This window comes from Ambystoma mexicanum, chromosome 3p (genome assembly GCF_040938575.1).
Source record: "Ambystoma mexicanum isolate Mex_15411 chromosome 3p, UKY_AmexF1_1, whole genome shotgun sequence".
Taxonomy (NCBI): domain Eukaryota; kingdom Metazoa; phylum Chordata; class Amphibia; order Caudata; family Ambystomatidae; genus Ambystoma; species Ambystoma mexicanum.
Window position 1 is genome coordinate 498,012,696 of NC_090925.1, and position 24,685 is coordinate 498,037,380.

Here is a 24,685-nt window from a genome sequence, read left to right on the forward strand (position 1 = left end):
ATTTCAAAGAACTTTAGAACCTTCTCAGGAAGATTACACTTCCATCCTCCCTGAAGACGAGATCCAGATGGACACATATCAGGATATTTATGATCAGGAGGCGGATGCTACCTTCCTGTAAGACTACACTGTGGATGACCAAGCGGATCCCAAGGGTGACTGGGAGGACAGTCGCCAGGTTGAGGCGGAACCATGGGGGCTCCCCACTTACGACCAGGATATCCTATGTTTGGATTCCCCTCCCTCCACTCCGGCCCACCAGCCTTCTCCAGTGGACGACCAGATGGCGTTCAACGCCATCTTGAGAAAGGCGGCTGAGCATTTTCAAATCGCCACCCAGGAGGCTTTGCCTGAACTGACCTTTTGTGGAAGATATCCTCAAAGAAATGCACCCTCCCAGCCAAGTCAACCCTCTTCTGAATTCCATTAAGAGGAGATTAGCTCCTTCCTTGATCACACCAGCCCAGACTAGGGCAGTAAATCCGAGGGAGGAGAAATTATTTTGCTCATTGCTTACTGACCCTACATACATTAAGGGCCATGCCACCCCGATTCCCTAGTGGTTACCACCACCAGGAAATGGGCAGGGGTACCCCTTGCTACTGGAGAGGCACCTCCCGATAAGGAGTCGAAAAGGCTGTACTCCTTGGGAAAATGAATCACCACGGAAGCTGCCTTTTCCACACGCATAACAAACACTACGTCGCTTGCCAGTTATGCCGATGTGCAGTGGAACCTACTGCAGGAAGGTCTCAAGGAGGTTCCTGAACCCGCTAGAACCAAATTACTCTCCATCGTGGCTGAGAGCAGGCAGGTCAATCAGAACGTACTGAATAACACTCTGGATGCTGCGGAGGCGGCGGGAAGATCCCTAGCTCAAGGCACCCTGCTCAAATGGCACGCTTGGCGCAGGAACTCGGGTTTCAAGTCAGAAACCCAGACAGCTTATTTATAAGCCTGTCGAGGAGAAAAATCTCTTTGGTAAGGAAGTCGAGGATGTCCTCGAGACTGCCACAAAGGAACATGAGATTCTTAAGTCCCATCAGCAAATCACCCAAAAGCCCTACCCTCCCAAAGGGGCAGGGCGGTTCCCGCTGGTCCTTTCGGGGCCAATCCCGTTCCACACAAAACAAGTATAATACGGGAAATACCTGTCATTTAGGACAGGCATCCAGCACCCCTGCCAACTAAACACCCAGGTGACAGCGGCGCGGGTAAGGCAGAGGCCCCAACTCCAGAGGAGCCACAGCCTCTTGTCAGATATGGGGGGGGTGGGGGGGGTTGACCTCTTTCCTTTCGGCATGGGAGGGGATAACGTCAGACCAGTGGGTTCTCAAGACGGTCGCCCACAGGTACTGTGTGGAATTCGCCCGACCACCACAGTTCAGACCGCTCAAAGCACGACGCCTGACGCCAGACCATCTGCGAATCCTGATACAAGAGGTGGAAGCACTTCTGGAAAAGGACGCCATAGAAGCTGTCCCTATTCTTCAGGTAAACAAGGTTTTTTTATTCAGTGTACTTCCTTGTACCCAAAAAGGACCTCACCATGCGCCCTGTACTAGACTTGCGCCCAGCGAACAAATTTGTCAAACCTCAAAGGTTTTGAATGGTAACTCTGCAGGAAGTAATCCCACTGTTGAAACGGGGGGATTACATGGCGAAACCAGACATGAAAGATGCATACTTTCATATTTCAATGTTGCCAGCGCACAGAAAATATCTAAGGTTCATGATAGAGGACAGGCACTATCAATTCAAAGTACGCCCCTTAGGCATTGCCTCGGCACCAAGGGTGTTTACAAAGGTTCTGGCAGTAGCGGCAGCACACCTGCACAGACTATCCGTCCCGGTTTACCCTTACCTCGACGACTGGCTCATAACAGGGGGACTCTTACAAAACATGTCTATTGAACACTCAGAAGACAATAGACACCTTGTTCAGTATGGGATTCTCCATCAACAAGAAGAAATCCAGCTTAGACCCCAGTCAGGTCAAACAGTTTCGGGGGGCTCTAATTCGGACCGAAGACTGCCTCGTCTTCCCATCCAACGAGAGGGTTCTGAACATGTTTTTTCAGATCCCTCCATATGTAGCCATTCGGGAAGTGACGGTACGCAAGGCCATGCGACTGCTAGGAATGATGGCGTCATGCATTTATTTAGTTCCTCACACACGGCTGCACATGCGTCCCATGCAAGAGTGGCTCAAAAGCCAGTGGTGTTGGGCCAGCGGACAATAGGAAGATCTGGTAGTTGTCTCGCCAGCCCTCATTCTCTCTCTGCAGTAGTGGGCGAGGGAAAACCTCTTGAAGGGGAAGACCTTCACCATCCCTGCAGTAGAAGCCACTCTTGTGACAAGACGCATCTCTCACGGGGTGGGGGGTGCATCTGCTACAGCAGACAGCGCATGGAGTGTGGTCCCCACAAGTAGCGTCCAACCACATAAACCTGTTGGAGCTATTAGCAGTATTCAAAGCACTGATGGCCTTTCAGACACAGCTACAGAGGAAGACAGTTCTGATTTTGACAGACAGCACCACAGCCATGTATTACCTAAACAAACGGGGACACACACTCTCCAGGGCTATGCAAGCTGTCCCAGAACGTTTGGATGTGGGCTCTCAAACACAAGATGTTCCTGCTGTCCCAACTCGTTCCCGGCAAACTCAACCTTCTAGCGGACATGCTCAGCAGAGATTGCCCACTACCCATGGAGTACGAATGGCGTCTACATGAAGACATCGTCTTCGCAGAACGGGGCTTCCCAGAGATTGATTTGTTTGCCACTCAGGAGACCGCCCAATGCCAAGACTACGCCTCCAGGTAATCCCAGAACCGCTCCAAGGGGAACGGGCTCTGGATAACATGGTCAGGGAAATTTGTTTACGCTTTTCCCAGGGCTCCCAAGGTTCACAAGATGCACCAGGAACCAGTCACCATGATATTGGAGGCCCCACGGGGTCCCGCCAACCCTGGTTCTCTCATCTGATGGAGATGTCCCTCTCCCCTCCTATGAAGTTGCCCTGCCTGTACAACATGTTGTCTCAGGACAGAGAGGAAACACTACATCCATGCCCACAAACTCTGAACTTAGCGGCCTGGCTCCTGAGGTCATAGAGTTCGGACACATTCAACTCCCTCAGAGATGCATGGACATACTTGGGGAAGCTAGGAAACCTAATACCCGGTATTGCTATTCCAGGAAGTGGAAACGCTTTGTCATCTGGTGCAATACCAAGGGCATCCAGCCGATTGACTGCTCTCCTTCCCACATTGTGTTGTACCTGACCCACTTGTTAGGCTCAGGACTGGTTTTTAATTCCCTAAAGGTTCACTACGCTGCTCTCTCGGCCTACACTAGGTCACAACAGAAGGTGTTGTGGTGGAAAATACCTGTTATTAAGGCCTTTATGGAAGGGGTTAAGATAATTCATCCCCCCATTTCTAACCCAGCTCCCGGGTGGGATCTAAATATGGTATTGACCAGACTCATGGGGGTCTCCCTTTGAACCAATGCATAAAGCAAGTCTAAAGGACCTTACTTCTTAGACGGCCTTCCTAGTGGCTATCACTTCTATTAGAAGGGTTAGTGAACTACAGGCCCTTTCAGTGCTAGACCCTTTTGTTACAGTCCACAGGGACAAGATGGTGTTATGCACTCATCCCCGATTTGCGCCTAAATTCATTTCGAAGTTCCATGTGAACCAATTAATTGAACTACCCACTTTCTTCCAGAATCCCACTAGCATGGCTGAAAGAAGCCTACACACACTAGATGTGTGCAGGGCAGTCATGTTTTACCTGGAAAGACGAAACCACTGAGGAAGACAAACCAGTTTTTCGTTTCAGTGGCAGCTGGTAGAGAAGGGGATCCTGTCCCTAAATCATCTATCTCAAGGTTGATTGTCAAATGCATCACACTGTTATACTCTTGCTAAGAGAGAACTGCCCTTCAAGCCTAGAGCACACACTACTCCTGGCACTGGGGCTTCCATAGCATTCATTGAAAATGTTCCCCTTGAGTCAATTTGCAAAGCGGCAACCTGGCGTTCTGTACACACCTTTACAAAACACTATTGCCTAGACACTCATTCTAGATCTGATTCTCAGGTGGGACAAGCAGTATTAAGACATCTTTTCACTACTGTTCCTTCTCACAACCCACCTCCAACTCTGGGTACTGCTCGCTAGTCTATGCACAGCATGTGATTCTAAGCAGATTAACAAGCATCGGAAGACATGCATTACTCACCGTAATAGCATTTCTGATGATTGTATCTGCTTAGATTCACATGCGCCCACCGTGCCTCCCCGCTCGGGTGGAAGAAACTTAGCCGTCTTACTACTTCCTCTCTTTATGTACTCAATCACAGTAGCCTTGGGCTCCCTCATGGCAGAAAAAATGCAATTGAGGGACCTCGGCGCGTGAGGGATTTTGAGTACACTACACGTCACAATCGGGATAGTATTACAGACACCGCTATGCCGACGTCCCCTTTCGGTCCCCGAAAGACGAGCTGCAGTACTCCGCGGTTAACACCGGATGCCGGAACCGTTTGCACAGCATGCGAATCTAAGCAGATACAATCATCAGAAATGCTATTACGGTGAGTAATACATGTCTTATTTGATGGTTGGGACTACTCCCATCTAGCTAAGGGCAAAGTAGGAGTTTTTCAAAACCCCAAAAATTGAATAAAGTTTTTACAAATTGTCCCTATTTTGTCAGTGTCATACTTGCGACACCATGTCTCCCTTACACGGCTTTCCAGGAGACTCGTATTCCTGGGAGCAGAATTCTCCACCCAAGAGCCATGGGTGCGTCCCTCCAGCGCAGGGTGAACGCCCTCAAGGCCCTGCTAAAAACATTCACGCCGAGCACGGTAAAAACGGTGCAGCAGTGTATGCAATTTCTCAGTACAATGGCGTCATACACACCACTGGTCCCTCACTGCAGTCTTCATATGAGACCGCTACAAGAGTTCCTTGCATCAAACTGGTCGCAAACCACTGGGTCATGGGGGGGAACAAGGGTCGAGTCCCTCTCAAACTACACTCACAGCTTCAATAGTAGGCAGCCAAAGCCAATGTCTGCAAGGGGAAAGCGTTTCAGGACCCAACTAAACACTAGTTACAGATGCCTCCCTCCAGGGATGGGGCGCTCACGTGACCAACTGCATGTCAAATGGCTATTGACGGCCCAGGAGACATCCCTACACATAAACTTACTCTAGCTCAGATCGGTTTGATGGGCACTCAAGTCTTTCCTCCCAATATTACAAAACCAAACAGTCAAAGTCCTCACGGAAAACACCACCACAATGGATTACCTGCAGAGGCAGGGAGGGACAACATCCAAAACAATGTCCAGGGAAGGTCAACTTACATGGCACTGGACCACAGCCCACGAAATCAGCATTCAAGCATTCCACCTACCGAGGATCCACAATCAGATGGCGAACAGCCTCAGCAAGCAACTGTCCCAAAACAATGAGTGGGAACTCGACTCAGCGATACTCCAATTCCAACTGTGGGGTCGGCCGACAGTAGACCTGTTCCCCACAATCCACAGGAAGTGTGCCAGATAAACCAGCAGGACACCCCCGAAAAAGCCTTGATGAGAAACACGTTTGTTTTTCCATGGGACGGCCTTTTCGCATGCGTGTTCCCGCCATTCCCAATCCTGCGCAAGATTATACAATCAAGCAGCACTCCTGCAAAGTGATTCTCATAGCCCTGCAGACCTGGTGCTCTGAGATAGACCAACTCTCCAGAGACGAAAACACCTGACTCGGCAATCGACCAGACATCATAACACAGGGCAAAGGGAAAATTCTGCACCACGATTTCAATCACTGCACCCGACGGCTTGGCTCCTGACTTTGCAGAGGTCGGAAGAAGCCTAAACATATCTCAAAAGTGTGGACTGGTTCTGGAGGTGGCTAGGGTTCCCCCCACTAACAAATCATAACACCTAAAGTGGAAGCGGTTTTGTAGGTGGTGTGAAACACAAGGTCAACAACACCAAGAAATGACACAACCCGTTCCGGGTAACAGCAGAGCAAGTATTGCCATACCTGCTAGACCTGGCAAACGGGGCCTTGCCCATAACTTCATTAAAGTGCACTTAGCACCATCTCGAGATACACCAGGCGGGAGAAGGGCATCTCCCTCTACGGATGCAGGCTCGTAAAACATTTCCTCAAAGGCCTCTTCAGAAGTTTTCCACCAGTAAGGTGAATATCACCAGAATGGAGCCTCAACAGTCTGCTTTCAGGGCTCATCAAGAAACGGTTTATACCTATGGCCTCTGCACCCTCTGGGTTACCTGTCCTGGAAAGTCACCTTCCTGGTAGCTATTACGTCAACTAGGAGAGTGTCTGAGCTGCAGGCCCTCGCCATCAACCCGCCTACTTGCGGTTCCAAAAGGACAGGGTGACCAAGACATGACCAATCCGCAATTCGTTCCCAAAGTACCCACGGATTTCCACAGAAATTCCACAATACCCTTGCAAGTTTTCTTTAGCAAACCCTCATCACCGGCAGAGGTGGCTTTACATTCGCTCCACCTCAAGCAAGCGTTGAAATACTACATTGACAGGACACAGTCCTTCAGCTCAACACAGCTTTTCCTAGCATATGGCCTAGCAAATAAAGGCAATTCTCTATCCAAACAAAGCCGAGCAAGGTGGATCTCATCAACGATTGTCTTCTACAACACGTTGGTGATGTAGCACCTCCAGGCTCCCCCACATGCACATTCTACAAGATCTACATCGGCTTCAGCGGCATGGTGTTCTGGGGTACCAATCACAGACATCTGCCAAGCGGCCACCTGGTCAGTGCTGCATATGTTCACAAGGCACTACTGCCTAGAGAAGCAGCATGCCGAGGAAGGGGGCGGACAGGGAGAGCAGTCCTGCAACGCCTGTTCCAGTAAGGTATGATCTTATGGGTTGGCGGTAAGATGTGCGGATGTGGAGGTGTTCCCTTTATGCACCTCCTGTGTCTGTATACTCTAGTCGCATGATCGATTTACAGCATGTGAATCTATTAAAGGTCCATTTCTAGAGAAGGAGTGTGTTTCTTACCTGTAACTCCTGTCCTCCAGTATTGCTATCTTTTATATACTCCCATGCGCCCTCCTTCCACCCCGTCGGGTAAAACCTCTTGCTCCCCAGGGACATTTAGTTCCACAGGGTTAGAATCTGAGAGGAAGAGTAGGGTCTAGTCTAGAGCTAATCGAGGTCCCTTTAGTAGGGACCAAAAACGCACTTAGCAAGGGTGTTGGACTACAAAATGTAGGTTCTTCTTGCCCTACAGCAAGTGGAATCAAAAAGTAACTGAGGATTCCCAGCCTGACCATGGGGAATATACAGCATGTGAATCTATGAAGGATACCAATGCTGGAGAACATTAGTTAAAAAACGTACTCCTTTTTTTCACATTCATCAATATTTCATTTTCATGATGCAATGCTATATTTCAGGGCATCTTTTCGGACACCCTGGCCTCTGATTGATGCCTAACATCCTATGGTTGTTGATTTAGAATTTGTATTCCAGCATTCGTTGTGATCCTCGATTTCACTATATTTCACTATTATCTTTTCTCACTGTCATTCTGGTATCTGGAGTAATGCCAAGTCTCCCTTGGCATATAACAGTCTTAGAAACTACTGAGCCTTGGACCACAGGCACCCATAGATGCATTCCACAGTTGAAACTCAGGGCTGCAGAAGTGTTGTACAGATCAACTGATGCTTGCAAGAGGTGCATTGCTGTGCAACATTTTAACACGATCTTGTATTGTATTAAAATAACTGAAATGGGCCCTTAATGCATTCCACAGTCAGACTAGCTTCGTGCAAATTTGTTTTAAACTTTTGTTTGTGCAGTAGAACCTTTCAGAGAATTATTGCTTGGTATGGTTTCTAATGTTAGCACAAGTGCACGCATACGATGGCACGCATTAATGTGATGTAGCTGTTAGTGAAATCCAAAGGCTTTTATATTAACCAGTCAATGAATTAAACGTGCTTCCTCTCCAACAGAGTGACTGCTGCTTTGGTCTCAGTTCCAAATGACAACTTTAGAACCGGACTCATCACCTAATCATGGTCCTTCCACTCTCCCAAGATTCTACGGCGACATACAAAACTACATCAGGGGTCAGATTATCAAAACGTTACTGTTGTGCAAAAAGAATGGAACAAATAGATTTAGCACCAATGTACTACTTTGATAATGAGAAATGGAGCATACAGGTTTAGCCCCAATGTGTATTATCTAAAAATGTTTCCACTAGAGAAAAAATGACCCCACTGTTTTATTGTCTGTTTGCTGCACAACATGAAATGGAATGTAGTAAACAGATTTATTTTCATGTTATGCAGCAAACCGAGTACAAAAAAAGTGTGATTCATTTTTGTCCCAGTGCAAACAGTTTTACATAAAAACAGATTGTGAGAAAACCTGTTTGCTCCATTCCTTATTTTGGAAGCATTTGGTCAATTTCTAGCACCCGTGCAAATGTTAGATAATCTGGCCACTGTACATTGAACTACATTTACAACAAACATTCACATCAACTAGGAGAATTGGCAAACTACAATCTCTTACATCTGAACAACTGTTTAACATTTTGCGTGTAGAGCTATACAAGTTAGTTCTCGGGTATAATCCCCCCAATGTTGCTTAAAATGTTTTGGATTTTGTTATGAATTGGCAACTCCTTTTCCCTAATCCCTCTTTGGATGCAAAAATGCTCTGGCGCTCTTCCATGCTGCGCAGTCTTCCCATTTGTCATGTGGGCCATGCTCTGTTACCAATAATAACATCATAGTGAACTTTTTTGTCAACACAAACGTTTGTTTTTGGTTTTATTTCAAGAGTGACTGGTTCAAAAGTATGTCTGAACAGAAGTGAATTTATGAAGTAACATTTGTTTTCGTCTAAATGTACTCTAATATTCCTCTGTTGTCTTGAAGGTTGTACAGAAAAACGGTTCTGCAGAAACTCGTGGAAAAATGTGTTTCTAAAGGATATGTCTTTCAAATGGAAATGATAATACGCGCTAGGCAGTTGGATTACACGATTGGAGAGGTAATTATAATGTTACTGTTATCAACTAATCCTAAACACATATGTATGCAAGTGTTTTTCTTTTTATTTAGCTGGCAAGTGATCTCTTATTTCGTTTTAACCATTTTTTGTAGGAGATGGGAGTGATTATCAAAAACTGTTCAGGATATAAAATCGGTTCTAAAGATAACTGAGCACAATTTGCAATGTGTCATGTATGAATTCAAATTTCAGTAAATCCTTTGGCAGTCCAGCACATTAAGAATTTTTACCATAATGCTTTAGTAAAATGAAGATTGCGTCATCTTGCCTCCTTACAGGTATGGCCCGCACAGGCGATGGGGGTCCTATTACTTTCATCTACCCGGAAGCCTTTCTTTGTGATTCCAGCAAACTTTGTGAACCATCATACTTCAACTGGCGATGAGTTAGTCTAAAGTGGGGTCTGTATTCCAAACTGTGTGCTGTGGTGGGGGAGCAGCCAGCTGCAGGACCCACCAGCCCCCAGGGAAGAGCTTCTCATTCGGGGAAGAGTTAATGAGGCCAGGAAGAGGGCAATGTAAAGGCGCAGGATTATGCTGAGATGTTGTAAGCACCGGATAGGATAGTATAGTATTGCAGTTGGGGGTTTTCTGATGCACGGCAGCCCATGAAGTTTGAAAGGGAACCAAATAAAAGTTTGCTTCACCATGCATGGGTTTCCAAGGTCCTCGGCACCAACTGGCGCCCATTAAAGAGCCCAAGTAGTAGAAGGGGCTGCATTCACAGAAGAGGCTCATTGCATAGCTGATATGCTGGCCTGGGGTATAGTGCTGCGTGATGAACAGCTAGCAGTGAAGGGCTTCTCCCTGCTACTCAAGGGAATGGGCAACAGTACGCAGCTCTGCTCAACATCTGTGGAGAAAAACTCTGTTTTAAGTGTCCAAAGCTTATACATCATCAGAGGGCAGGTGCATGGCAGGTAGCTGCTCATAGACTGACACCGAATCAGCCTTTTCCCACTCTTGCCCTCGAGGCAGCGGCTACAAGAAGCGTGACGTCACGAAGATAGACCTGAAGATACTCGAGTCTAGGACGTAAATTTCATGGGTCGTAACCTGTAACTCACGTGATAGGGACACGTTGCTAGGTTCGTTCTTCTAATGGGAACTAGTCACTCAGTACCCAACGGAAATGATTGCCGCTGAAACAAGAGACGCGGTTCCCAGGAAATCCTGGAATTAGAAAGATTCTGAACTTCAAACATTGCACAACTGGGCTTTGCGTGACCAGTTCACTAGAAGGTTGATAGAAGAATAAGAATGGCAGATGATGGGGAATTTATTGAACATCTGGGTGCATTAAGGAAGAACTAACTGAAGAAGATCGGATATATGGAATAAATTCAAAAGACACTATCTGTACTATGTGGCCCTAGAAAGTTATTGTTTGTACTAGGTGGCCCCAGACGGTTCTTGATTATTCAAATGTAGAGAATCTGTATGTTTAGATTTTAGAATTTATCACCTAATCTGCCCTGTCCTGAGGAAGACGATTGTCAAGCCTTCTCTCTCCTGCTACGACAGAGAGATAGACAGCCTAGACATTGTTATTTGATCGTCGAAACTACCTATGTTCAGATACCAGTACAGCCCACGATACGTTTGGGAGCTGTACTAGGTACCGGTTGTTGACTATTTTGGTCAGATTGGAGACAAGCACAGGTTGCTGTTTGTTCTCTATAAAGAAATGTTGGGCTGGACTAAGGTACAACCCTCTTTATCTCGCAGAAAATATTGTTTATTGTTGATCTGCGTGACTTTGGTGTCCTACATAACTCTTTAAGCCTCACTAACTAACTCTTACATATATACAGAGATTAGTTATAATATATCCCCCTGGCTAAATACAATTTGGGGTTCAATTGAGGCTCTTTACTGTCTACGGAATTTATGCACTTTTGAACTAAGTTAGGCACATTGCACTTTTGCTTACATCCTAGGATGTTTAGTAAAATAATATGCACTTTAACTAGATATGTTTAGTATCAATTATATGTTTTTAAGCTGTTTTTAATGGTATGGCAATTGTATAAGTGTTTATTAAAGATTGATTAAATGTATCTCTATGATTCCTTGACCTGATCTGTCCCCATATTTAGCTCCCTCACAGTGCGCAGCTTATTCCATTGATTGATTCTATGGTTCTATTCCCATGAACTTCCTTTTTCCCCTCGGGTGGGTCTGTCTGACACCGAATCAGCGGCATAAGAGGTGGGCGACAGGCACTGTTAGCCGTGTCCATCAAGGTTGGCGAACAGAGCGCTTATGTAATTTGTGCAATGGGGTTATAAGGATACAAACGTTCAATGTGACCATCCTTCACGGAACTGTGTACTTTAGGAAAAGTATGAAGTCTGGATAACACAGCCCCGGAAGCCTGGAGCACAAAAGGTTGTGCATAAAAGCTTGGCGTGCTGTGCCCGGGCTTTTGGGGCCACGCTGTGGATAGCGGACAAAGTGCAGGGAAGCAGGCAGCCAGAGGCCTTTACCCACAGCAGTTGGGCTGGGCAGAGTGTGCCACAAAACGAGTCACAGATGGGTAAACTGGACTCCCAGTGCGCCAAACCTTGACTTTGGTCAATGAGATTTCCTGCCGCAACTAATAGTATGGTGGTTCTACCCTGTTACCACTGTAAAGTACATCACAAAATGTAAAATACTAGTCCAATGCGCTTAGCAAAACAAATGATTGTTTATTCATTTTTTCCACAGCAATCTGTTGCACATGTCGTTCAGGAGCAGCCAACACATGTTTCGACAACTTGTCTTTATCAAGGCTGCCAAATGATCCAAATTATTGCATCATAAAATCACAAATCAATCAAGTCATGTCAAATGAGCCATTTTTCAACAGAAAATAACACATTTTAAAAAAATGAAAGTAAAAACAAATTCATAGCCTTTGGAATAAATTGGTTTCACATACCAGGGTGGAATTTGGTATGTAGGTGAAGTAACAGACGAAGCATGGAAACATATATAGGATCAACCAATTATTGAGCGATGTATGCAATTGTGATTACCTTTAAAAATAAATCACGTTGTTCGTGACGACCAATTATGGCATTCAATGTGCTTACACATAATTGGTAATAGTCATGATGAGTACAGTCCTTGTGAAAGATCCCAGATGCCAACATAACCTGCAAGGATTTCAATTCACCAAAGTTGGTGTCCTAGTCACATAACTAAAATGCTGTCCACTCCCTGCTTGTGGTTACATGTGTGTAACACCTTTAAGACTGTATGCAAATGTGTACTCGCGAATCAAGGACAGGGGAATAAAGAATACTGAGTGAAAGGGTAGTTTGTTCCAGGTTCCTGGAATGAATCCCCACCAAAAGAGCCATTGTCAATCTGTAAGTAGATGGCGTCAAGTTGTTAACGGAATACAAACTTGGTAGTCCTGAACAAATTCGAACGAGGACAAAAAGGACTTACAAAGTATGGAAATGGTGTGTTCTTACCCCTTTTAATGGGTGGAATCTGTCTACCACACTTGGAATAGTTGTAAAGTACCTGTTTGCCGTACTTTGTATAATGGTAAAATAGCTGTTTGAAACAAACTAAATTGGACAAGTATTACCAAATAATGTCATTGTTCATGGTTAGCGTTAAGGAAAATTCAGTCATTCAGATTGACTAATTGATTCATACAGCAAACGAGTTTCTGACGTACTAATTCCACAAGCATTACCAGTTGTATTTGTTATCGTGAATGATGTTACTACTACTAACAATAGAGTGAGGGGCCAGTGTCTATGGGCACAGCTTTACAGACCTGGCCAGTTAAATAAGGATGATTGGCCATGTCAGATTTTTGATTCATTATGAGGTGAGAAAATACTGAATGCCAATCCATATGCAAAGATGGAAGGAGAAATGTCTAACACACCGACAATTTAGTTTTGAACATTGTAATTGACGCTTTACTTAAGCAGCTGACTGAGTCCTCAAATAGGCTTTTGGACTTCAAGATCTTTAGGAATGACACTTGTGTACAATGTGTATCAAAAAGGATCCTTGCGCGCCAGACTATTCACCACTTATCAGTCTAGTTGTTACACGTTTGGTTATACACATAGAACGTGTTGTGCATACCAGGAAACATTGTTAAAGGCAGCCAAGGCGCATGCGCACTGCCAAACCGCAGATGCCCCATCAGATGTTTCCGAAAATGACATCTGTTTATTTCAACCAAGTAGGTTTTGTTTACTTTAATAACGTTAGGAATGGGACTTGGTTGTATGCAGTGGGAGAAATCATAACAATTATACTTAGTATATTATTTGTTACCTGTAGGGAACTTCCAGTCATTAACTCATTGGAACTGGACAGAACGGTCCCATTACTATTTTGTGATGCATAAGACGGCGCGCATCCCTTATCAGGTAAGCGCACTATAATATCACTTGCCAACAGGAGAGTGAGGCACATTTCCTGCTGACCAGGAACAACGGCATTATTTAGTAATACTTGTCCAATTTCGTTTGTTTCAAACAGCTGTTTTGCCATTATACAAAGTTCAGCAAAATACTTTACAACTATTCCAAGTGTGGTAGACAGATTTGACCCGTTAGAATGGGTATGAAAACACAATTTCCATACTTTCCAAGTCCTTTTTGTCCTCATTTGAATGTGTTCAGGAATTACCAAGCTTGTATTCTGTTAACAACTTTCCTCTGACGCCATCTACTTACAGATTGACAATGGCTCTTTTGGTGAGGAACTTGGACCAAACTACCCTTTCAATCAGTATTCTTTATTCCCCTGTTCTTGATTCGCGATCACACATTTTCATGCGGTCTTAAGAGTGTCACCACAAGCAGGGTGTGGACAGTATTTTTGTTATGTGACTATGACACCAACTTTGGTGAAATTAAATCCTTGCATGTTATGTTGGCATCTGGGATCTTTCACAAGGACTGTACTCAACATGACTACTACCAATAATGTGTAAGCACATTGAATGCCGTAATTGGTTGACACGAACATGATTTATGTTTAAAGGTAATTCCAATTGGATATTTTGCTCAATAATTGGTTACCCTATATATTTTTCCATGCTTCGTCTGTTACTTCACCTACATACCCAACTCCCCCCTGGTATGTGAAACCAATTTATTCCAAATGCTATGAATTTGTTTTTATTTTTTTTGAAGAATTTGTGATTTTCTATTGAAAAATGGCTCATTTGACATAACTTGATTTGTGATTTTATGATGCAAAAATTTGGATCATTTGGCAGCCTTGATAAAGACAATTTGTCAGAAACACGTGTTGGCTGCTCTTGAATGACATGTGCAACAGATTGCTGTGGAAAAATGAATAAACAATAATTTGTTTTGCTAAGCCATTGGAATAGTATTTTCAATTGTTAGATGTGCCACACAGCGGTTGGAGTCAAGGGCGAGGGGGCCCTGACGGGCACCGGTAGAGGACTGCATACAAAAGGTCGCACCTGCAGAATGCAGCCTTTTGTGCTGGAATACACACGTGCAACCCTTTTTGTTCGTGGCCCGCATACATGGATCCCTAGGAAATAGGTTTGCACGGAATGTAGACGAAGCAGAAAAATGGATCTCCCTGGTCTTGTCATGTACCTATGGTGTTTGCAGTGCCCATATAACTGCTCTGCAGTTTTCCATGTGTGTTGCCACATATACTCTTTATCCTACGATGGGAAGCAGTGCAATACTGTTGATTGAGGATGACAATGTTGCCTGCCCACATGAGGATGCTGAGATAGCTCCATGGAGCAGTACAATGAACAGATAAATTTGCCACTGAGCAGGTTACATATGTCAAACGTGAAAGATGGCTGCCGTTAAACTCTGCTCCATGTTATTACTGTAGTGTAGCACAATAGGTTGCTAAAGTAAGGAGCGAATAGTGCCAGTATCGTGTAGTAGACCGTACATTGTATTCGATATGTTAAAGGCTTTAAGATGGCCCTACAAAATATCTAAATGAATATCTGTATATGGCACACATTATTCTTTAACTCATGAAGACCTACAGATTGTAATAAGTGCCTGGCTGTTAGATGCTGTCCTATATACAGATTGGAATGTTTAGGCTCTTGGAGGTTTTTCACCGTAGACTTTGCCTACTCGTATAGGTTGTTTTGTTTTTTTAACTCGTTTGAAGGGTTAGTGCAGTAGTTAATAAGGTGGCATTTTAGAGCATAGGTTTGAGCTATAGAGAATCATTTAGTGACTCCTTTTCTTTCAAGTGTTGGAATTGCAGTGAGAAACATGAACTGGTAGGATAAGCGTTCTTCATTATGGGAACAATGTGTTATTAAAAGAGTGGAAGGATAATGTTTTTCTACCTATTAAAAGTGTTGTCGCCCCTAGAGACATTTAAGCATATAGTTTTTAGCATTGCCCAAAGCCACATGGACTTTTAGCGTGTAACTTCAAGAGACTTCGGTACGGTTCAGGAATATAAAATGAGGTACTGTTCAGACTACCACATTTAGTTTGTGGTCAACATAATTTCTTGTACAGATTAACTATTTTAATTGGTTCATCTCCAGAAGAAAACTTTGTGTGGTGGTGATTGTGATTCCAAATTAAAATATGAAGTGCATCTACCGAGATACAGTCAACAAGCAGACTGAGGAAATGTGTGGTCCTGTGCGCATACCAAGATGGCCCCCGAGTTCCTGAAGTAGTATTAGTTGGCAGATGCAACTATTTCGGAATTCAAAGAATAAAGCATACCTAGTATACATGTTTTGTAGTATCTGTACATACCAAGAAGGGGCTGCATGCTCTTGAGGTAGCCAACGTCATTTTAAACACAAGGTGTGTGTGAACATGGGAACAGTGCTTAGTATATATGAGAGTTTTAGGAATGTCTGTGATTCCTAGTTTGCTAGGTGTATTGGGAGAAAACCTGTGATAGCTATGGGGCTTATAGTTCTCTCTGGGGTGGTGGGGATGTGCCTTTCCTTTACCAATAGATCTACGAATCCCGCCGGTACCAAGATATGGTCTCAGTAACATTTGAGGTTATACCTATTGCGACAGGCACTTGAGTGTGTTTTGTGACAGGCACTTGAGTGTGTTTTGCCTAGTTTTTCCCCCAAGTGTCTGTGATGTTTGTATTTATTCCTGGTATTTTGGAACTGGCTGTGAAAGGAGGGAGATATGTGGCACTTGGCATGGCCACCACAGAGTTTTCCCTCACCCAGAATTCTACTGGTGTCAGTTGGAGCTGGCTTAGCTGGATGGTGGGAGCTGGTGGGTCCTAGTACTTCATCGACTTGTATTTACTACATGAAGCCTGGAACAAAAATAAAAGGAACCTACCCAAGGGCTTGCTTTTAGACTCCAGTGCACTTTGTGGACTTGCATACTTCATATTGTGTTATGGTTAAAAACCTAAATAGGAACCCATGCACCCCCTACCACAAAATGAAACCCATGTTGTCAGTCTTGACAGGAAGGTCAATGATTCAATGACAATTGGTTTATTTAGCCTTTCACCTGGAACAGTGATCCCTCGCACTAACTTAGTTTGTAAAGGGGGTGGTATTTTGTGTGGCTGTGACCTCTCACACATTTGCTTGAAGGTTACTCCATTCACTTGCTCCATTCAAAGTATTTCTTAATTACGCATGTATCGTCATAATAACGAGGTGCAAGATGATGTGTTCTGTATAAGGCAGAGTAATGACAAAGACTTTTCTGTTTCCACTCTAACATTTGTATTTGCAGTTTCAAGAAAGAAATGGGACCTGTCATAGGACACAGACTACATGGGGCAATGTGCACAGAAAAATGCATAGGAGTACTCTGCGCAACGCAAATGGCATATCTGCTGTCCACGATCCCATGTTCTTGCCATGTATGCTTCCTTTCTCCGACAGATCCAGAGACATCCTTTCTGCTGCTTTGTTTTCACTTCTGTGCACGATAATTCCCTAGTGTACTCTGTTCCCAGAAGGGCAGTCACATTGAATGTCAATTGCGCTGCAAACCCAATGCATACATGGCATAGTAATTTGCAATGTGTGCTCTGAAAATGACACCTTTTAGTATTTTAAATAATAAAGTTCCCAAAGGCCTAATCTTAAATGTCCTTGTCCCTCCCATGATAACATGGTCTACAAAACAACATACCAAAACAAAGTGGCTAACAGAATACCCCCCCCCACCCCTTTTCTTTACAATTCCTTTGCCTCTAAGCTACCCTATAATAAAACAAACGTTCCAAACTTTGGCCAACACAAGTTCTTAAACCTACACTTTGGAGTCCATTCCTGCACTAATCCAAAAGAAAACTGTTTAGAAATGTTCCTCTGAAGGCTCCTTCCGGAGCTGGTCATACTCTAGACTTCTCCTTCTGAATTTCTGCTTTCAATTCTGGACTTCAGAACCTCTCCCAGGAATACAGTCTTACTGCATCTGCTTCGTAAGCTGCTGAAGGCCTGGCCACACCTGTATCAGTAGGCTTTTCCCCAAACCCCAGGGTTTCCAAGAGTCAGCAAAGATCTCATGTTGACCTTGGCTGTTTCAGCCACATAACATGTTCTCCCTGGACATATGCTTTGACAATAGATCTCTGTTGTACCATGGCTTTCTCAGGATTCACAACAGATCTCTCCTGGATCTTGGCTGTCGCTGTATTCACAACCGGTGCCTCTTGGGCTTTAGCTTCCTGATGGTTCACAACACTTAAATGGCCATCCTTCCATCCCCAACACTGAGGGTCCTTGTCAGGCAGTCAATAGTCTGTTGCCCTCCTGTTATGTGTCAAGGTTCACTCTCCTCTCTCGGGTTTGTGGGTGGTAACTTGCCATTTCTGCTAGGTACTGAGGAATACAGGAGTATCCCTTCAACCAAGGCCCTTTCATACATACTGAATCTTAGTAGTTTCTAGAGACTCTTTCCAGTCCTTCATGGTATTTACCACCTTCCTCCAGGCAGTAATTTCATTGAAGCTTTCCCAGGGTTAACCCTTTCTTAAGTCTATCCTCCCGTTGTATCAAGAGACTGCTAGTTTGCATGTGTGCTTGTTTTGGGATTCTCTACTCAACTACCCTTTCCACAGCACTTTTCATACTTTCTGCTTTGGGGAGCTTTTCCTGAGACATCACCTAGTTGATTATTTCCAATTCTTCGTTCAATTCCTTCTTGGGATTGGTTATTCTATTGGAGATATGTATGTACCCTCATTATGCTATTATTTGTCCAGGCCAGTCATTTTTGGTTAATTACCTGATTTGTTAACGGCTGGTTATCTCAGGACTGCGAGGCTTCAAAGTTGTCCACGTCATACCACACCGACTTGGATTCAACTCTCTAGTGGGAAGCAGGTCTGCGGCTTTCTAGAAGTTCTCCTATCTATGAATTGCATGAAGGAATGCTGGTGTTCAGATCATTCCAAGGCCCTAACTCAGTTAGGTAAAAAAATGTATATTTATTTTGCGGGTTTGCCCAACTCCACAGACAGTTGTGAGAATCCCTAATTTTGTCAGCAGTTAGCAGTTCTACTTCCGGAGCCGCTCTCACTCCACACTTTGCATTCTGGTACTTTGAGTTCCAACAGTCAGCAGATTTATTAAACAAGAGGAACACCCTTAAAGATCCTTTCTTGGTTATGGTTTAGCAATTCTGTTCCAAGGGCCATCTGACTCCCTTGTTTTTATGGTCCCTTAAGTCCCTATCATCCATAGCCAGGAGGGCTTCTTTGGAAAAATGTGTACTTTGTCTTGTGGGGGATAGCAAGTCAGTGGGAACCATCCTCAATCACATTCTGGGAGGCACATTAGGTGGCTGCTGGACCACCTTTGTCACTTGCCTCACAAGAGTTCTAATGTGTTCTCTGTTTTTAATGCAATAGGTGGCCATGTCAGGGATATGACCCTGTCTGGGCAGCTCTCTAGCCCCTCTTAAGCCGGTTAGGTAGCTTATCAGAGCAATGCCAGGCCTACCCCAGAGGTGGGGTGAGGGCTAAAGGACCACTGGCCCTGGAGCCCCGATATGCATGGAGGTCTGTATGTGCATTGGTACCTCGATCTCTGGCCTGGTGGTTCCTCAGAGTCCTGTCATTCAGAGCGGCCTGGTGTTCCGACACAAGACCCATAGACCACAGCTCCCAGCATGCAACATCCTCCTCATACCACTGAGATGGATAGTGGACACCAGGGTGCTTGACCAACCAGAGACCGCAAGTACCACAATGCACCTGTGTCCAACGTCCCAGACCAGAAAGAAAGGCATGGTTGTGAGCAATTGACTCGCACCCTTTTTGGAACCAAATTGTAGACCCAATGCGTGCCAGAGGATCTCCAGACTCAGGAGTGGTGGCGGAGCAACGGTAAGCTGGAGGCAACAGGAAGCATCACAGCAGTAAGGGAGACAAGGGAACACTCCCTAATGGCCACATGGACAGTGGCTAATGGATACAGGAGGGGAATGGAGAACTAACACTCTAGATTGCATGGTTGGATTGAAAGGAAATGGAGAATGAAAGTGGGTGCACCTAAAGACCCTTCTGAAGACACTGAGACTGTATGGTTGAGGTAATGGGAGGAGTCTGGGGTAGATAAAACATAGATTGGCCCAGGTAGACAGCTGACCCAAGACCCAATAGGAGCTTGGAGAACTTTCTAGACAGGAAGGGGTGATTTATAAAAACCCAGAAGAGTGCATAGTCGGTTGAACGTGTTTGGGTGAGGACTGGGGAAGTGCAGGAGGACCAAGAGTCCAGAGAGGTGTGTTCAGCAGGTGGAGGAGTTGGAACAGACTACTGGTGTATTTGGAGGAATTGAAGTTAAGGTGTTTGAGTGGAAAGAGTGGTACCAGTTTTTGGGGGACAGGAGGTGTGAGCGAGAGATCAGGTGAGAGGAAGAGCAAGATCAGGGGCGAGGCAGAGAACTAGGAGGAGTGATGGGCCTGGTAATGTCAGGAGGGAAGAGGAGAGCTGGGTGGAGTGAGCTGAAGAGTGGAGGAGAGAGTCAGAGAAAGATTTGCAAGGCCATCAACAGAGGAACGATACAGTGAGACAATCAATCTACCACTATTTTGTTCACCTAGGAAGTCCCAGAGGAGGGGGTCACGGGGCAAGAGAGAGCGATAAGGCTTCGGCCTTTAGGTTTAGACTGAAGAGGAACCCTGTTCAAAGTGCAGCAATATACTACATAAGGGAATAGAGAAACCTGGGTTAGGGAGCTGGGAGCCCCCTTCAAGTTTGAGGGCAAGTGTCCAGGGACCACTCCCCGACTTGGAACCACAATTGCCTTTATTTGTATATTTGATCTCATTAAAAACTGAAACTGTATCGATAATGTCACAAAAGGTTATTGACATCCTTTTTGCAACTATATCTTCTCGTTAGAGAGCGCTTTTTTTAATATTCATAGCTACGAAATGATTAATGGAGTGTTTGACCTATGCGTGCATACAGTCAAGCTGTTGTCATAAGAAGGGAATGATCGAAATAAGGGATGTGCAATGATTACTGTCATCAATAAACCAAAATTAAGACTCTAAAAAGTGTTTTGCTAAATAGTGCGGCTAGTACATCATAGCGTTCTAGCACTTGATGGTATTTGGCAGGCGAGTGTATTTGCAACAAACCTCCAATTTACATTATTATTACGAGGTGTATTTGATTTAGCATTTCTTATTTTATATGCACTCCTTTTCTCGTTTGATTTACAACTGTTTCATAATACTGTGGTTGGTCTAACTCCCTGGCTGTCGGAGCATTTCTACAGCAATCATGCTAGTTAAACTAATCGACTAATATCTCGTCTGGTGACTCAACCGTGCAGAAGCAATATGCGTATCTGTTTGTTTGAGGTGCCTCTGCAGCAATTTGAATGGAATTTATGCAGTGAAAGATGTTTCTCGTTGTGCATATAAAATGATTTCATGGCAACTCTTGCTATATTAATGAAATGCATTCCATTGCAGTTAAACAGTTTTATATGAAACTTTTGTTTTTTGTTTCAACAGGTTCCCATATCATTTGTTGATCGCGTTTATGGCGAATCGAAGTTAGGCGGCACCGAAATTGTATCATTTCTCAAAGGATTGTTGACTTTATTTGCTACTACTTGATCCATGCTGGACAATGTGGACTTGAAATGCATGGTATTCACGTTTAAACTCCAAAACAAATACTTGTATTTTTTATTCATGAGGCAGTTTGGGAAGGCAGTTTGTAACCCAATTAAAGTATTTTTTTCAGTCTATGGCTGCATCTGTGAGGGAAGTATCACTTTCATGTTGGCCTAAATATGTGCTCTGTAAGTGAATAAAATAAATGTAAGTAAAAGGTAGGAGTTGTGGCCCATACCATGAGCTCTGACCAATCAAAAGTTTGTTTTAACTTTTCAGTTGTGTAAAATCATGCAATGGAACCGAGCAAATAAGTTTTCTTAAAGAGCAAATGGGATTTTTTTTGGCTTCCCAATACAAAAAAAAAGGAGGAGTTGTCATCTGTTTAGTTTTTCCCCACAAAAGCCCCCAATTTAGAGGTCTTTTAAGTTACTTTAAGTGATGACCGACACAATCGTCCTCTTTTCCCCATGCTGCGCAAGCTGGGTACATGTCATTGTGCTTGAAGAGCAAATCTTTTTTTTGTCCTTAAAAACGGCCTTGGTAGTGAAACCCTGTAATGCACTAGAATTGATTCCCTGTGAATATTGGGACACAGTCACCAATATTTTCTTTTTATTAAGGCTTTCATTATTCCTCGCTACAGAAGGTTGAATGTATTTAAGTAATTTGCAGAACTCCAACATGGACCTCCCTTGAAATAGAAATTCCCGCAAGTTCTCATTAAAGGAGTGCTACTTATTTTTCTGCCTGCATCTGGAAAGTTATGAGCCTAAATTTCAAAGATGCCCATCCTAACTCATCTCTTGCCATTACATGGATGCCACCATAAGTATATTTTCTTGCCTTGTATCTGAACAATGTGAAATATGGTCATGAGCGGTAGCTACACTTTGCTTTCGAATAGGGACATTTTTTAAATTAATGGTATGACTAAACAGAGTTGCTCAGCTAATATAACCTAACTTTTTTCTTTGCTGGGAAAGATTAAATTATGATTCTCACACTGTGATACTTTTCATAGGTTCGCTGTGTGAACTTACCTATTCAGCTTTAGGCAAATATAAGGCATATTGACTCTTATGAAATATATATTTCTAGAGATTTAATGTTTGCTTACATATAACAATAATTCTCCAGTGGTTCTGTTTTTTGCTTCTGTGTCTGAATATGGCAAAGCAAAATAAGAGTATCAAATATATATTGCTCAACACCACCAATCATTGAATTAAAAAAATAGGTGTCATCAAGCGTTCCAAATTGCCCAAACGATTTCCTTAAAAATGTATAGATGCTGCATAATGAGGAGATACCTTTGCCAGGCGTGTACACCTGGTTTTGCTGGATGGCCGAATGTACAAACAAGTCCCAACTATATGTGCGAATGAGTGTGTAGTAGGAGCACTGATGATCGGAAATGAGTTTTAAAAAAAAAACATGGGTTTAAAATATTAATTTTTATTTAATATTTTTTACTGTAAAATATTATACATAGTCTTTTAATGGCTTTACAACATTGATTTATTAGTATTATGCGACTGAAACCATGTTTTTAAATAAAAGTAAAACTGCAAGTATCATGATGCAAAGACAAAACTGGACCACACAGGCTTCACACACCTGACATGACAGATTTACTGGCTGACGTTAGGCCAGCAACACTCCATCATTGGGCTCATGTGACTTGGAGGCCAATAAATAATGTCCCAAAGGGATACATGTTGTGCAGCACTGCCTTATACCCTCCCACACTACCCCGTGCATGTGCACCTCCTTTCACTCACACTCTGCCATCCTGTGCTGATAATTTTTTAAACTATGTATTTACCCGAGTCCATACTTTGCATTCGGTTTGTGTGCTATTTTGAAATACATATTTTGACCGATCACTGTATTTTTTCATTGACCGTGTGGTGAGCTTCTCTAAGCCTCATAAGGAATTTTGTACCAGGTTAAATCTCTTAAAAAGGTCCAACACTGCAGAAGACCATCTCTTCTCCAGCATGGGGTCTGGCATGGATTCACATGCTCATGAATATTCCCAGTCGTCAGGCCGGGAATCCTCGGTAAAGAAAAAAATCAGTATCAGTTTTGTTTCTGATCTGTCTTTCTTAGTAGTAACCAATCACTGATCTCTGGGTCATACTGCCCCCAGCCAATGACTGCCTTCTACCTAAGCCCCTCCCCTGGCAGCCATCCTCAGATTTACCGCACGTTCAAGTGTTGGGAGTCCTCGTGTTTATCTCTTGAGCTTTTACTGCGTTTTCGCGCTTTTTCAGGAGATTTTTTCTCTTTTTTCGGTTAATCGAGCCTCAAGCGCCACCATTTCTACTTCCGATAACAGGGACCCGTTTCGGAATTCTTCTACGCCCCTCAAGGGTGAGATTTTCATCGAGTTACGCTTCTTGGAGGATTCCAGAAGATCTGCGGCCTACCTCAACAGACATGGCCCCAGGACAAGGGAAGCTCGACGCCCGGATCCAAGCTGTTCAGGAGCTGCCCAGGATGCGGATTGCAAAATGTTTTCAAGGAGGACGAGCATTCGAGATGTCTCTGCTGCCTTCATGAGGACAAGACACACGTGGAGAAGGACTATGCGTTCTGCAAGAACCTGTCGGAACGAACCAGGCAAGATCGTTGTTCCCGCCTCGCCGCCTGGCTGGAGAAGGGCACAGCAGGTAAGAAGGCGAAGAAAAAGTCTGAGCGGTCTTCTAAGTCCTGTGAGGGCGCCCCGGCGACGGGGGCCCAACAGAAGGCCAAGTCCGCGAGCACCGGGAGCACCGAAAGGCCAGGCTCCTCGGCTGCCAGGCAGGGCGCGACTTCCCCGGCACGAGCCAGCACTCTGGTTCGGGGAAGAGGAAGTCTGAGAACCCGGGTAAGCTTCTGGAGAGGCCCCTATCGAGGTTGTCGCAGCGGCCCTGGCGAAGCCGGCAGAGGCTACGACACTGCAGGCAGCCTCGGGGCCCAGAGTTTCCCTGCCACCGCGGAGGGAATCCTCTTTCCAGACAATCGTTAAAACCCCCGTGAAGACCCCGGCAGAAAGAGGGGGGGTGGTGGCCATTACGGACTCGGATTCAGCCTCCGAGGAGGATCCAGTGGAAACCGTGAAAGGCCTCAACGAGAGGTTCATAGGCCTCAACGAGAGGTTCGAGAAGGTTCGATCCCAGGGGAAGGTTCCCGCTGATGTGATCGAAGATAGCGACGATGGCGACGACGAGGGCCCAGTGGAGCAGCCATCCCGTCCGTCGCAGCCATTACCAGAGCCCCAGGATAGCTCGGCGGCCATTTTGTTGGCGATCCAATCCTTATGTACTGAGATAAGGACAAGGTTACCACGGACCCCGACGGAGGATCCAGAACCAGACCCGTCGGGAAGCCCTCCGAACAAGCGGAGGAGAGTCCACCCCGCTCCGCCCTTCGTGCCCGCGAGGCCTGTGGACCCCTCAACCCCCTCACCGGACCCTCGGGAGGATACAGT

General features: G+C 44.7%; 1 protein-coding gene across 1 annotated transcript in view; it reads left to right on the forward strand.

Moving 5' to 3' along the window:
* The window catches only part of DPM1 (dolichyl-phosphate mannosyltransferase subunit 1, catalytic), a 247,399-nt gene extending 225,971 nt beyond the window's left edge, over positions 1 to 21,428 (forward strand). The window contains exons 8-9 of the mRNA XM_069651161.1: positions 8,993 to 9,107; positions 21,103 to 21,428. Coding sequence (XP_069507262.1) covers positions 8,993 to 9,107; positions 21,103 to 21,207 — 220 coding nt within the window. The 3' untranslated portion in view covers positions 21,208 to 21,428. The remainder of the gene's footprint in view (positions 1 to 8,992; positions 9,108 to 21,102) is intronic.
* The last annotated feature ends 3,257 nt before the right edge of the window (positions 21,429 to 24,685 follow it).